Genomic DNA, 16,470 nt, shown 5'->3' with positions numbered 1-16,470 from the left:
TGAAAACCTAATTAAAGTATGGGTTTCAGTGCCAATTGCTCTTTGATCATGAGTTATGTTCAATGTTTTGCTAGTTCCCATTTATTTCTAGGGAAGTAAATGTATGCCTAGGCTTGATGTTAGCCTTAAAACTATTTCTAAATGTCCTTCCCTACTTCAGCCCTTCATATTTCTCTTCAGAGCCTTCAAAGCTGTTTTTTTTTCATTAGCTAGCAAAGTAAATTGTACATGACAAAATAAACATGCTTATTTTCTGTTCTACCTGGTTTTGAAAGGAAGGCTAGAGGATTATAGCTATAGAAATACCTTACCTTGGATGTACTAATTAAATTTTCTTCTAAGGAAAATTTCTTTTAGAAAACACCACTTTTCCCTTTCTCTCCTTCTTCCTCTAACAGATACTTGAGAACTGACTTGGTGCCAGGCACTGCCTTAGGCTTTGGAGAGATTATACAGATAGACTCTGCCCTCAGGGAGCAAGACTAAGTAGTTGGGGAGATGGGCAATAAAGAAGGAAACTTGTCCTGAAAGTAATATAACATTGCAAGTCAATTATACTTTAGTTTTTTAAAAAGTAAGCTTGTAAATGAAATAATTACAGGTTAGGAAATATGAAAGTCCTATGATAAAGAATAATTTAGAAGGTAAAAGCTATTTTAGATAGTGTGATGGAAATGATCCTTTTAGGAAGTGTTATTTTATCTGAGATTTGATGGCTGAGAAGGAGTTATTCTTGTGAAGAGCCTGTTGAATATTCTAGGCATGGTTCCTGAATTGGGAAACAGCGTGGCCTGTTGTAGGAATTATCAAAAGGCAGGAGTTAAGGAGGCAAACATGAGCCACAGATGTTTTCATTCTAGTCTAAGGGCACTGGGAAACATTGAAGGATATTAAGCTAAGGAGTAACATTATCTGATTTGCATTTTTAAAAGATCATGCTACCTATCATGTTACTATCTTTGTTCATCTTTGGTGATCATATACATATAGTCCCAATATTCATGGAGCCTATAATCTAATGGGGAGAATAGATAATAAACAAGTGAGAAAATTATTTTAAAAAGCATTATAAAGGAATTAAACAGTATGATATGCCACTGATTGGTGGGAGGGATAGTGGGTAGCAGAGGAGGGCTACTTTGGAGAGGATGATTAAGGAACATTCTTTTATTTATTTTTTTTTAATAAATTTATTTATTTTTGACTCCGTTGGGTCTTCATTGCTGTGCGTGGGCTTTCTCTAGTTGCGGTGAGCGGGGGCTACTCTTCGTTGCGGTGCGCAGGCTTCTTATTGCGGTGGCTCCTCTTGTTGCGGAGCACGGGCTCTAGGCGCGCGGGCTTCAGTAGTTGTGGCACTCAGGCTCAGTAGTTGTGTCTCACGGGCTCTGGAACGCAGGCTTAGTAGTTGTGGCACACAGGCTTAGTTGCTCTGCGGCATGCGGGATCTTCCCAGACCAGGGCTTGAACCCGTGTCCCAGCATTGGCAGGCAGATTCTTAACCACTGTGCCATCAGGGAAGCCCAAGGAACATTCTTTTAAAAAGTGATATTTTGAGTGAGTAAGACCTAAAAGGAGGAGAAGGGGCCAAGTCAAAGCAAAGCCATAGCACTTGCAAAGGCTGTTAGGCAATTAGTGGACATTTGATTTTGGAGGGATGGTGGTGCGGGTTGTGTAGCATATATTCTTTTTTCCTACTGAATAACGCCCTGACTTCCTTTTGGGAAACTGTATCTCCCCTACTATGTGCAGTTTTAGTTTAGACATTCCTATTCAGGGTCCTTTTATAAAACATAAAAGGTCAGGCATATGGCCCCAGCTAGATCAGTTAGATTCCCTGTTCCATGATTTTGAGCTGTGAATCTAGAAAGGATAAACATTAAAAACCAAAAACGTGGTTGGAATGAATTCATCCTAGTGATACTGACCTCCTTTGGCAGTGCTCATTGATGTGGTTGGGTTTTCCTGCCTAGTTGTTTGGAATTGCCCTGTCTCCTTGCCTGGTTCTCCAGCTTCTTGTCTACTGTGTGAGCTACTTGATTTTCTTCTGAGTTGCCTTTTTGGCCTAGGTTAACCTGAGCTGGAAATTGTTGTTTGTTAGCAATGAATCCTAATGCAGAAAGGAAAGGACTTGCTGTCTTTAAGGACCAAGAATGAAGCCAGTGTGAGAGAGAGGAGGTAGAGGTGTAAGATGAAGGCGGGGATGAGGACACTTGCCTGATTAAGAGGGTGGCGCAGGCTAAGGTAAGGAGTTTGGTGAAGACATTACCAGTGGTAGGCAAAAACTAAATCCTGCAAGGCTTTCTAGACCATGATAAGGAATTTTATTTTAAATGCTTTTGGGAAGGGATTGAAGAATAGGAGAGGAAGTAAGCCATAGTGGTTAAGAGGTAGCCTTTGGAGCCAAAATTCCTAGTTTCCAATCCCAGTGCTGTTATTTACTGTACAAACTTGGGCAAATTACTTAATATATTGTGGCACAGTTTTTTCAGCTGTAAAGTGGGGCCTGCTTCATACTGTCATGAGTATTGGGTAACTTAGCACGTGTAAAGTGCTTAAAATAGTGCCTGGCACATAGTAAGTGCTCTGTAAATGTTAGTTGTTTTTATTACTGTTGTGTACTGAAGTAGGGCAGAGACATGATCCAGTATGTTTTTAAAGGATCATTTTAGCTGATCCAGCTTGTTTTTAAAAGATCATAATGGCTAAAATTATAGGGTAATAAAATTGGAGGCCAGGGTCCCATTTAGGGACCTGTAGCAGTATTCTAAGCACTTTACATATTTTACAGATTTTTGTCTGCGTTTCCCAAGCCATTCATTCATAGTATACATGTGATATAATTGATCCTCCAATTGTTAGCAAGGAGAAAAAGGGGGCAAGGTGGATGACAGATAGTCAGCTGCTATTGACACTTCAGGTAGATGGTAAATTTCCAGTTAACTGTTGCCATTTGTAACATTAGTGAGCTTAGGAGGAAGGCATGGGAGGCAAGGAATTAATATTACTAAAGAAATAGAGGGAATTTTTGTGGGGAACTCAACACGGACTGAGGGCAAGGTCTTACTCCAGGTTCAAAAGTAAGGTGAACCTTCAGTTTAGAAAGTAGATGCCAATTTATTTTGTATATGTTAAGTGTGTGTGCGCCAAGCATTTCAAGTAAGCCTTGAAACCCTTAAGTGATTGTGGAGAGGAAGAGAAGGAACAGGTGATGGAGTGGCAAAAAGAGCAGAAAAACCAACTGGTTTTCCTGTTTCAGACATTCCTACTTAGTTCAGATATAGCTCTGGAGTAATTCAGACAAGAAGTAATTCAACCTGCTTGAATATCTTCAGTAACCTTTCCTTAATGTTTCAAAGTAGAAATTCTTGTATTATTAGACAGTTCTGTGAGTTAAAATCTGCTTCCATGAAGCTTTCAGACAGGGCAGTGTACTTCCTTTTCTTTTTGCATAATGACAGTCATTTACCTATTCAGAATTGGCTAGCATGTTTCTCTAGGCTAATTTCAGACCCTTCATTATTCTTGTCGTATTCCTCTAGATGTTTCCTTCAATAAACGTGATTTGGGAATTGAGGACACTGCAAGATGTGGTCTGACCAGTTTGAAGTACAATGGAAATATTTAGTTCCTGCTACCTGAACATTGTACTTCTAATAATGGAGTCCAAGAATCCTGTCATTAACTTTTTGTAATCTTAACACATTAGTTGGCTTATTAAGCTCAGATCTCTAGATATTTCTCTTATGAACTGCTACCAGGTCAAGTTTCTCTTTTATGTACTCTGTTGGTTTTTATTGGGATGGTGTAAGGGTGGGGAAATGGAGACTGAATAATAGCATTAGATGAGTTGTTGGTGAAATGTATTTATCAATACAAAAGATACTGATTAATAGATTGGTGTGTATTTAGAGAGAGAGATCTTGATTGATGTGATGCTGTTTTTCTTCTTAGCTTAGTTTCAACATTTGTTAACTACCTAGAGAAAGAAATAATGTGCGTGGTCCTCGATTTTGTATATTATACAAATATTCAAAAATACTTAGGCAGCAAGATATTAGCATTGTTTAACTACTTTTAGTTGCCAGAGAGAAAAAATAGTAATTAGAGAGTAGAGAAATCAGACACTTTGACTGGGTGATGACAGTTACCATCACTAATGAGGAATAGTTGGACATTGTATGCCTCCAGATGTGTGGTACACATATCCCCTATGTAGTACCCTGGTCAAAAATGCATAGCCTCAATCTAGATAAAGGAGGTTAAAGAAATGTTACAAGTAAAGAAAAAAAGAAGAAGAAAAGAAATGTTACAAGTATATGCTATTCCTGATCCTAGGCTGGATCCTATAAAGGATATTATTAGGCCATCTGATAATTCAGAATATGGATGGTAGACGGTATATTAGGTAAATATTATATTAATATAAATTTATGAAGCTGATAACTGCAGTGTCCTTATTCTTAGAAAATACACTTTGAAGTATTTAGGGATAAAGGACCATTATTTAAAATATTTTTTATATATACACACAGAATCTTTTTTTTTTTTTTTTTCGGTACACGGGCCTCTCACTGTTGTGGCCTCTCCCGTTGTGGAGCACAGGCTCCGGATGCACAGGGTCAGCGGCCATGGCTCATGGGCCCAGCCGCTCTGTGGCATGTGGGATCTTCCCAGACCGGGGCACGAACCCGTGTCCCCTGCATCGGCAGGTGGACTCTCAACCACTGCGCCACCAGGGAAGCCCCAGAATCTTTATATATATGTAGATTGAAAACAAGCGAATGGGGCAAAATGTCAACAATAGATGAATCTGAGTAAAGATCGGTGTTCTTTGTCATAGTTTTATTTTTATAGCTTTATACATTTGAAATGATCTCCAGATGAAATGTTTTTAAAAATAGGCTGGCAGGGACTTCCCTGGTGGCGCAGTGGTTAAGAATCCGCCTGTGAATGCAGGGGACAGGGGTTCGATCCCTGGTCTGGGAAGATCCCACATGCCGCGGAGCAACTAAGCCCGTGAGCCACAACTACTGAGCCCGCATGCCACAACTACTGAAGCCCACGTGCCTACAGCCCATGCTCAGCAACAAAAGAAGCCACCGCAAAGAGAAGCCTGCGCACCAGAACAAAGAGTAGCCCCCACTTGCCACAACTAGAGAAAGCCCGTGCACAGCAACAAAGATCCAATGCAGCCAAAAAAGAAATAAACTTAAAAAAAATGGATAAAACCACATACAGAGTCCTCACTTCTTTGTGATTGTTTATTCATTCACCAAATATTTATTAAATGCCTGCTGTGTGCCAGGTATTGCTCTAGGTTCTGAGGATTCTGCAATGGACAGGTGAAAATTCCTGGACCCATGGAACTTACTTTCTAGTGAGGGGAAACAGATGATAAACTAAAATAAATAAGTAGAATATATATTGTGGTATATAGTAAAAAGTGCTAATGTGAAAAATAAAGCAGGAAACGTTGTGGGGGTGGGAGTGTAATTTTCAATGGGATTGTCAGGGGACTTCCGTAGTGGCACAGTGGTTAAGAATCCACCTGCCAATGCAGGGGACACGGGTTTGAGCCCTGGTCCGAGAAGATCCCACATGCCGTGGAGCAACTAAGCCTGTGCGCCACAACTACTGAGCCTGCGCTCTAGAGCCCACGAGCCACAACTACTGAAGCCCGTTGGCCTAGAGCCCATGCTCTGCAACAAGAGAAGCCACCACAATGAGAAGCCTGTGCACTGCAACGAAGAGTAGACCCCTCTCTCTGCAATTAGAGAAAGCCCACAAGAAGCAATGAAGACCCAACACAACCAAAAATAAAACAAACAAATAAATAAATGGGATGGTCAGAGGAGGTCTGAAAAGATGACATTTGAGTGAAGAGATGAGGCATCAAGGTCTGTGGGTGTTTGGGGCAAGATATTAGGCAGAAGGAACAACAAATATAAAGTGTCCTTTTTATGATTTTTTTTTTTTAACTGAGCAGCTTGAAAGGTGGAGTTGCCATTAACTGATGTAGCAAAGACCAGAGTATATGTAGCAGGGGGAGGTCAGTTCAATTTTGGACAACTTACCTTCAAGGTGCTAATCAGACATTAAAGTGGTGATATCCATTGGGCTTCTGGTTATGAAAATTGACTAGGTGAGGGCCAGGCTAGAGATATCAGTCTGTGGCTGAATCAAGGGATTGAGTGTAGGTAAAAAAGGGGGGAAAAAAGAAAAGGGAAGGGTCCAGTGACTGAGCCCTGAGATACTGTCACTGTTAAGAGGTGGGGGCATGAATGGAAGAACAGGGAAAACAAGACTGAGAAAGAGCCACAGGTAAAATACAAGAAGGTTCAGGAGAGTGTCCTGAAAGCTAAGAGAAGAAACTGTTTCAAGAAGGTATTTCGTTATATGTCAGTTATACCTCAATTAAAAAAAAAATTTCAAATACTGTTGATAGTTCAGGTAAAGGAAAGACTGAGAAGTGACCTTTGGGTTTAACAATGTGAAAGTCATTGGTGACCTTGACAAAGTAGCTTTTGGTGGATATTGAGACCACAATCGTGACTGGAGTTGGTTCAAGAAAGAGTGAGAAGGGGAAATTTTGATATAGCAAGTTTTAGACACTCTTCCTAGGTTGGGAAGGAAGAGATGGGGCTTTAGCTGGAGTAGAAAGAATAGCGTCAAGAGAGGGTTTGCTACTGTTATTTTTAAAAGGGAAGAAATAATAACAGTTGATGGGAAAGATCGTCTAGACCAGGGAAAACTCCATGTAGGAGATAAAATACAATTGCTATAGTTATTTCCTATGACAATTACATTATTGTAACATAATTTTGTAAACAAATGTATGGAAATAAATGAATATTTTCATATAAAAAGACGTGGGAGAGATGGTTTTGTTTTAGTAATGGAAAAAAATTGCTTCTGCTTTTTCTCTTGATTTTATTTTTCTATCACATATTTTCTCAAATATCTTTTTTATTTTTTTAAACTTTATTGAGATATAACTGACATACAGCACTGTATATAAGTTTAAGGCGTACAGCATTTAAAAGAGAATATCCTTTAGATTTGAACATTTAAGCTGAAAGAAATGCTTTGTCATATTACTTTTCCTGTCTTTATTTTGGCACTTGGGGGGAAAAAAGTTAACTATTTAAGTTCTAGCTTTCTTTTTTCTTTTTTTTTTTTTTTGTGGTACGCGGGCCTCTCACTGCTGTGGCCTCTCCCACTGCGGAGCACAGGCTCCGGACGCGCAGGCTCAGTGGCCATGGCTCACGGGCCCAGACGCTCTGCGGCATGTGGGACCTTCCGGGACTGAGGCACGAACCTGCATCCCCTGCAGCGGTAGGAGGACTCTCAACCACTGCGCCACCGGGGAAGCCCTCTAGCTTTCTTTTTAAGTTTAACTTGTTGCATGGTAATTCTTATTGGCCCATAGTAAATTAAATTATAGAATTTAGCACCACTCTTATGGTTAATAGTCATTTTTCTTCCAGTTTTTTGGGAAAGAGAGAAGTTTGCTTATCAAAATTTGTACTGATGATGATCAAAATTACCTGAGTGCAAATGTAGCAAAGGTGTCTCCTAGTGGCTGTCCGATGGAATTGCATGTGAGTCTTGCAATTCATTTATTCATTGAACAGATATTTGAGTGCAGTATGTGCCAAGCACAGGGTCTTTGCCCTCATGGAAGCTTACAGTTTAGAGAGGGGAGAGGCATTCATCAAATGATCACAAAAAGAACTGAAACATTACAACTCTTAACTATTTGTATATCTGTTAGTGGGAACTTAAAATGGGAGTAGTTTACCTAACCGGAGAGGCCAGAGAAGTGATGTTTGAGCTGAGGTCTTAAGAATTACTAAAAGTTAATAGAAGAAGAAAATGTGTTCTAGGCATAGGAACTGCATTTGTGAACAGCTCTGTGATAGGAGGAGGCATGGTGAATATAAGGGACTCTGATGAAGGGTAGGTGGAACAAAGATATGGGAACAAGAGGCATAGATAAAGTCAGAAAATACTGCATTTTTATAGGCTGTGGTTAAGAGTTCTGCAAGAGTAAACTATTGCAGAGTTGGGGTGGGAAACATAACTAGGTAGGGGTGTGTGTGTGTGTTTTAATTATGGCAAAATACATATAACAAAATTTACCATCTTAACCATTTTAAGTATACAGTTCAGTGGTATTAAGAACGTTTACATTGTTGTGCAACCATCACCACCGTCAATCTTAAATTTGTGTTTTAAAGAGATGATTTTGGTTGCAGTTTTGAGGATGGATTAGGTGAGGCAAAAGTTGCTGGGAAGCTCTCCACGGGAAGCCACTCACAGAGCTGGAGGGGGGTGGGGGAGGAATGTTGAAATTCCCTAGGATAAGGACCACTAGGTGTCCTGCACATTGCTGGCTGCAGTATGCCCCAGCAGCAAGCAGAGAACATACTGAAACCAGAAGAAAGGCCTCTTTCTCATCTGGTATCACTCCAGTGCCCCTATTGAAAACAAAAGGGAAATGGCCATTGAGCAGGCAACCAACCTCTGCCACAATGTTCAAGGCCCCTCCCTTTAATATATAGAGGAATGACATTCCTGTGATCCTATAATGGTGTACAAACACTAGGCCAATAATAAAATTCTTAGTTCAATTCTGATTCTTACTCATTTGATCTCAGATAAAGCCATGTAGATTACCTGAACTGGCAAAATAAGGGAACTGGCTCTATCTTCTGTTCCTAAATCTAGCTATGAATACAGATCATATGGTGAGTTCATTAAAAATTCAAATTCTAGGGACTTTTACCGGCAAATATAAAGCAACTTGAGCATCAAAACGATAACAGGAATAAGTTATAGTATAATGAGGAAAAAAAGAATCCCTAAGTCCATACTGGTACAAAAAGATTATAAAGAGGTAGAGAGAACAATGGAAAGTTCTTCTTTAGAGAAGACAACTAATAAATGTAGTTAGTGTCCTAATTCTATCATCAGTTTACAACCGTGACAATAGCACTTGATTCGTGCAAGAATCATTAATGAATGCTAAAATGTGGCATATTTTGGTGAGGAATAGGATATTTCACACAATCTCAAACTATCACTGTATAGATTACTTAGGGCATCTTTACAGTGCTGGTAGGCAGCACTTTAACTGAATGATCAGGCTTGGCATTGCCAATAATAGGACAGACTGACATTTTGTGCCTCCTAATGTGACATACTAAGAAGGCTATGACTTCAGCATTGTAGTATTCTGGCCAAAAAAAAAGTTTAACCTGAACACAAACCCTTATATCTAGCCTGCGGACACGAGGAAGCAGTCAGACAAATCTAAATTGAGGGTCACTCTGCAGACAACTGGCCTGGACTCTTTTGACAATTGTCTGTCAGTGTCATGAATGACAAAAACAAATCACAAAACCTAGAGAATTGTTCTGGGTTAAAAACAACTAAAAAATATGACAACTGAATGTAATGAATGATCCCTGAGTGGATCCTGGATATTAAAAAAACATTATTGCGGGAATTCCCTGGTGATCCAGGGGTTAGGACTTGGCACTTTCACTGAGGGGGCCTGGGTTCGGTCCCTGTTGGGGGAATTAAGATCCTGAAAGCCACGTGGTGCGGCCAAAATAAAAAAGGCATTATTGGGATAACTGGGGAAATTTGAACATAGATTTTATATTACACAATACTGGATCAACATGAAATTTTCTGACTGTGGCTACATAGGAGAATATCCTTATGCTCAGGAGATTAAATAGGAGATACATGTTATTGGGTTGGGAGATATAATATTGTTAAGATGGCATTTCTCCCTGAAGTAATCTATAGGTTCAGTGCAATCGCATTCAAAACCCAGAATCTGGGGGGACTTCCCTCCTGGTCCAGTGGGTAAGACTCCACGCTCCCAAAGAGGGGGCTGAGGTTTGATCCCTGGTCTGGGAACTAGATGCTGCATGCATGCTGCAACTAAGCATTTGCATGCCGCAACTAAGAGTCCACGTGCCGCCACTAAGAAGTCCTCATGCCACAACTGAAGATCCCTCATGTTGCAACAAAGACCCAGTGCAGGCTAAGTAAATAAGGTAATAATAATATTATTATTTTTTTAAATATATTTTTTTAATTTTTGCCTGCGTCAGGTCTTAGTCATGGGATTTTTGTTGCAGCATGTGGGATCTTTCGTTGCGGCACACAGCCTCCTTGTTGTGGCGCACGGGCTTCTCTCTAGTTGTGGCTCACGTGCTCAGTAGTTGTGGTGCATGGGCTTAGTTGCCCCACAGCATGTGGGATGTTAGTCCCCTGACCAGGGATCAAACCCGTGTCCCCTGGATTGGAAGGCGATTCTTAACACTGGAACACCAGGGAAGTTCCAGTAAATATTATGAAAAACAAAAAATAGAGTTTGGGAATTCCCTGACGGTCCAGGGGTTAGGACTCCATGCTTCCACTGCAGGGGGGCACAGGTTCACAGGGAATTAAGATCCCCCATGCCACGTGGCCCAGCCAAAAACTAAAAATAAACAAATAATTAATTTAAAAAACAGTTTCAGAAATTTAAGTTAGGAGAAATGTGCCTTTCTTCTGGAAATGTATTGAGGTTTAGTGAGAAAGAAAAAAGAGATTGGCAACATATTGGGGGCTAGTGATTTCGGAGTTGCGAGCTTGAGAGGACAATTTTGTGGAAGGAGTATACATATATATTGGGTATATATCCGTAGACATCTCTAGAAGGATACATAAGGACAATAGTTGTTCCCTAAGTGGAGAACCAGAAAGGACATGAATGGGAAAGGAGATTTTTGTATCTTTTGGTTTTCGTGCCATGTGAAATAAACAAGTAACTTATTTTAAAATATTTTCAAATTTATAACAATATTAATGTTAGTTTATATATGAGAAATTGTGACCCTTCTTTGAGGTCATATAGTTTGCATTAGATTCAAAATTGGAATTTCTTTTTTAACCTAGATTTTAAGTTTAGACATATTAAGGATTCTGCTTTATATGAATTTATGTTTTTACTTGGAGTGGCAATATTAATTTCAAATATTGGGGGGCAAATTGCTTTTGAAAGCTTTTAGCATCACATATGAACCCTGTAATTGCTATCTTAAAATTTATCTTAACTGTTTCCATCCATGTTCATTTTTATAGTTTCATCAACCAGGGAGTTTTGTTTTACTGGTATAAAGAAATAAATGTGTCTTTGTGAGGTGACCTGGATTATAATTAGCTTTTAGTGGTCATATGTGTTCTCTTTTGTTACTCTGAAGGATGAATTGCCCCTTTCAAGAGGCTGGTTTAGCAGTGAATTTTGCTATTTCAGAGTAGAGTAATTGATTTGAATTATTCTTTCCTTGGACTCTGAGCATATTTGGATTGGCCAGTATTTCTGATGAGAGGTATGATGACGTTTAAATAAGGAAAGGAGAGGACAAAGAGCTTCCTCTTGTTTAGCAAAAGTCAGACCTGCTTAACAGCGGCAAAAACAATTTATCCTCTTGTCTGAAAACCTTTTGCTCTTAATTAGGTCTTTCCCCAAAGTATTTCACAACAAATAAAAGAGGCGGAAATTAATGTTTTCTCCTTCTTGTCTCCTCCTTCCTGTTTTTGGACGCAGAAGAGATTATATTGTCCTACTTATTTATCTTATGTATCACAAAAGAGTAGATGGTTTCTATAAATTTTTTTTTCTATTTCAGTTTTATTGATCTTTTAGATGACCTGAGTCAACTAAAGCTTCTTTTATGTTGAACATTTTGAGGTGTACATCTAATACGTCTAAAAAGCAGAAGTGTTAGGCATTGTTTTATGTGGAGCTAATCAAGAAGGAAGATAATTATTTAAGAATCTTCTTTTACTGGCTCACTGAAAGGGTGAACTATTGATCTCCAAAGGCTAGTCATTGATCTCCAAAGGCTAGGTAGGTTAAAAGCATAAAAATCCTCATTTTTATCTCTGGAATTTTCTTCCAAGTGACTGGCACCCATCCTTTCAGTTTTGATGTAGGTATTTTCTTGACCTAGGGGGTTAACAGGAGGTTTTCAGTTAGCCACTAGGACTCTTATTTGTAGAGCAACGTCTCCACATTTTATCTTTTTTTACAGTTATCTTAGTTAATCTTGGCCCTTCGCTCTTCCCCATACATTTTATTTTTTTCTACTTTTAAATATATTTTTTAAAATTTTTATTGGAGTATAGTTGATTTACAATGTTGTGTTAGTTTCTGCTCTACAGCGAAGTGAATCAGTTATACATATATCCACTCTTTTTTAGATTCTTTTCTCACGTAGGTCATTACAGAGTATTGAGTAGAGTTCCCTGTGCTGTATATAGAGTAGATCCTTCCTATACGTTTTAGAATCAGCTTGTCAGATTCTACAAAAGTCCTTTTGGGATTTTGGATGGAATTACATTGACATTATAGGTTATTTTTGGAAGAATTAACATCTTCATAATGTTAACTCTTCCTATCTTTGATTATAGTTTATTTCCCCACTTATTTAGATAGTCTTTGGAATCTAATTGTATAATCTTGTCCATAAAAGATTTGCACACCTTTTATTAAATTTCATAGTACCTGATATTTGGTTCACTGTTATAAATGGAATTGTTTAAAATTTTACATTTTCCATTTCTTGCTATTATATAGAGATACAGCTGACTTTTATATATTGGGTTTGTATTTAACAACCTTGCTAAGTGTTCCTGTTCTGATAATTTATCTAACTTCTTTTTGGTTTCCCATGTAGAAATAAAATTATCTTCAAGTAATGATAGTTTTATTTTCTCCTTTCCAATTCACATATATCATTTATTTTTATTATCTTACTGTGTTGAGAAGGATCCCTCATATAGAATTAGAAGAGAAGTGGTGATAGAAGGCATACTTTTATCAGGTTCATAGGGAGTTACCTTTTCAAATTTCTAGTTTGCTAAGAAGTCTTTTTTATTTTAAATCATGAATGGATTTTGAATGTTATCAAATGCTTTTCTGCAACTGTTGGGATGAACATGTAGATTTTCTTCTTTAATCTGTTGATACGATACTACTAGCTTGCAAATAATACTTCTTGCTTTTTCTGCCTCCTGCTCCCCAGGTGATTTGTGGAGCTATGATTTCTTCAGTGGTGAGTTTGTGGTGTCACCTGAACCAGACACAAGTGTCCACACTCTTGATCCCCAGAAGCACAAGTATATTATCTTGGGGAGTGATGGTCTTTGGAATATGATTCCACCTCAAGATGCCATCTCAATGTGCCAGGACCAAGAGGAGAAAAAATACTTGATGGTGAGAAATAACTCAATTCGATATTATTATCTACACATTGTTCTGGTACTTTTGTCAGGGGTCTTGAATATGAACTAAGGATGTTCACCTTGAGTAGATTTTTGCATTTGCCCTGGCTGTAGAAGAAAGTAAAATATAGATTTCTGAAGCTTATTAGGAGAACAAGACAGGAAATAGATGAATGAAACTAGATAACAAAACATACAGCCACTGACTTCATTATGAGCAGCCCTTGACTTCCTGGCCTATGGAACCCTCACTGATCCTTCTTTTTATAAATTGAGATATAATTCACATTCCATAAAATTTACCTTTTTAAAGTATTCAGGTCAGTGTTTCTTAGGGTATTCTCAAAGTTATGTAACTCTCACCACTAATTCCAGAACATTTCATCACTGCCCCCAACAAACCCCATAACCATTAGCAGTCATTCACTATCACCCCTGTTCCCTGGCAACCACTAATTTTTTTTGTCTCTATGTATTTGCCTGTTTTGCATACTGCGTATAAATGAGATCATACAATATGTGGCCTTTTGTGTCTGACTTCTTTCACTTAAGCATAATGTTTTCAAGCTTCATTCATGTTGCTTGTATCAGTACTTTATTCCTTTTTATGACCGAATAATTTTCCATTGATGGATATATAACATTTTATTTATCCATCCATTCATCAGTCAGTGGGTACTTTAGTTGTTTCCACTTTTTGGCTATTTTGAATGATGCTGCTGTTAACATTCATGTACAAGTTTTTGTGTGGACATGTTTTCAGATCTCTCAGGTATCTACCTAGGAGTGGAATTCCTGGGTCATGTGGTAACTCTATGCCACCTATATTGTTTTAGTCAATTGCAAACCTAGAAACAACCATCAATGAGAAAATTCTTTTCTTTCCTTCCTGGCTTGCTTAAAAGTTGATCTTCATTCTGAGCAATGACAAAGTAAGGAGATTTGGAAAGTGCAATGTTATTGAAGGCAAGGAAAGAGAGTGTTTTGGAGTAGTAGCCAGCAATGTCAAATTCTACAAAGAAGTAGAGGCAGATGGATGAAAACAGGGTATTGGGTTTTACATTTAGGATCTTTTATTATTAGTGACCTTCAAGGATGAAGAGTTTCGGTTGAAGTGATGAGGGCATTAGCTAGCAGACTGGAGTGATGATGAAACAGTACTTTGTGAGCCTAGGAAATAGATGTAGTGAGTGTTAAGGAAGACAAGGGAATGTGCCATTGTTAGCTTGAAAAGATAGTGAGGGTCTTGAAAGCAGTTTTATAGTCTTACAAGAAAGATTGACAGAACAAGAGAAATAAAGGATGTTGATGGAATGAAGGTCCAGAGCACATTGAAGTAACTGGAATCAATGGCTCCTTGGAAAAGATTATCTTTTTCTAAGATGGGAGGAATGGTAAAGCTATATTTTGGGGTGATAAGGAGGCAACATGAAAGAACTTGTATTAAATTGCCTCCATTCATTCCCTCAACTAACATGTTAGGCACTAGGTACAAAGGAAGCAAAGGTGAATAGAATATGGTCCTTGCTTAGCATTTACCATATTATTACAAATAGGATATATAGCTAGCTATCAGTACCATTTGATTGTGAGTTGTTTAAAGATAAGAGTCATGTATCTATTCAATTTTACAAACTTGGGGCTAGCATGATGCATTTGGTCAGTGATGTCAGATATAAAAGAAAGATTAAATAAAATAAAGACTATTTTGTCTATTGGAGTTTGTTTGTTTGTTTGCTACGCCGGCTTGCGGGATCTTAGCTCCCCTACCAGGGATCAAACCTGGGCCCTTGGCAGTGAAAGCGCGGACTCCTAACTACTGTACTGCCAGGGAATTTCCATGTCTATTGGATTTAGAATTCTTTAATGATGAGAGAGGAAGAGAGAAACATTTCAGTGGCATGATGAAGCCAAAAGCCAGTTTTATTGGGTTGGGAGAACCTAAGTGTCATAAACACCTAAGTGTTTTTAGAATGAGTATTGAAGGAAGCATTCATCTAACAATATTTATAACAAGTGTTGAGAACTGAGAGGGAGAAGATAGGAAACTTATGAGGACTGCCTAAGGAAGTTTCATGGATGAGAGTGGTATTTGAGCAGGTCTTAAAGGTGGAGTTGAATTTACCAGGTAAAGAGATGAAGCGAGGAGAGTGAAGCTTTCCAGGCAAAGGAATAGAATGTGTAAAGTCAGAGGGAAGAGACAAGTACAGCACATTCAGATTTCACAAGTAACTTGATGTGATTCGAAGACAGGAGGCAAAAAGGTTTTGAATGGTCTGTTATGAAGTTAAGTCTTAATAGTCAGGTAGTGGAAAGTATTGAAAAGCTGCATTTTAGATACGCATTTTAGAAAGCATACTCGTGGCAGGGTGGAATAGAGGGCAGATGATAATGGATGTGAGAATTCTATTTATTAGGAGGTATAGGAAAAACATCTTGCCCCTTACTAAATTAAACTGATGCAAAGTTGGCAATGAAAGAGAATGGGTGTCAGCAGTGAGTGATTAGTGAGGAATCCCTGAGAGAAGGTGAATTTTGATGAATGGAATCATATTTATAAGGTCTGTCTCTGCGTCTCTTCACATGTTGATTCCTATTGACAGTATCTGATTTGATTTTAGTTTTATTAATTAATTAATTAATGGCTCCCTTGGGTCTTTGTTGCTGCACGCGGGCTTTCTCTAGTTGCAGTGAGCGGGGGCTACTCTTCATTGTGGTGCATGGGCTTCTCATTGCAGTGGCTTCTCTTGTTGCAGAGCATGGGCTCTAGGCATGAGGGTTTCAGTAGTTGTGGCATGCGGGCTCAGTAGTTGTGTCTCGTGGGCTCTAGAGCTCAGGCTCAGGAGTTGTGGCACATGGGCTTAGTTGCTCCACGGCATGTGGGATCTTCCCAGACCAGGGCTCAAACCCGTGTCCCCTGCATTGACAGGAGGATTCTTAACCACTGCACCACCAGGGAAGTCCTGATTTTAATTTTATTTATTTATTTATTTGTTTGTTTGTTTATGGCTGTGTTGGGTCTTCATTTCTGTGCAAGGGCTTTCTCCAGTTGCGGCAAGTGGGGGCCCCTCTTCATCGCGGTGCGCGGGCCTCTCACTATCGCGGCCTCTCTTGTTGCGGAGCGCAGGCTCCAGACACGCAGGCTCGGTAGTTGTGGCTCACGGGCTTAGTTGCTACGCG

At 39.0% G+C, this 16,470-nt stretch overlaps 1 protein-coding gene across 2 annotated transcripts in view; it reads left to right on the top strand.

The window, feature by feature from the left end:
- PPM1D (protein phosphatase, Mg2+/Mn2+ dependent 1D) overlaps positions 1-16,470 on the top strand; it is a 54,285-nt gene that overhangs the window by 28,769 nt on the left and 9,046 nt on the right. For both annotated transcript variants that reach the window (XM_033847079.2, XM_019945482.2), the window contains exon 4: positions 13,092-13,282. In XM_033847079.2, coding sequence (XP_033702970.1) covers positions 13,092-13,282 — 191 coding nt within the window. The remainder of the gene's footprint in view (positions 1-13,091; positions 13,283-16,470) is intronic.

Source organism: Tursiops truncatus, chromosome 20, assembly GCF_011762595.2.
Source record: "Tursiops truncatus isolate mTurTru1 chromosome 20, mTurTru1.mat.Y, whole genome shotgun sequence".
NCBI lineage: Eukaryota > Metazoa > Chordata > Mammalia > Artiodactyla > Delphinidae > Tursiops > Tursiops truncatus.
This window is presented reverse-complemented; position numbering and strand designations above follow the sequence as displayed.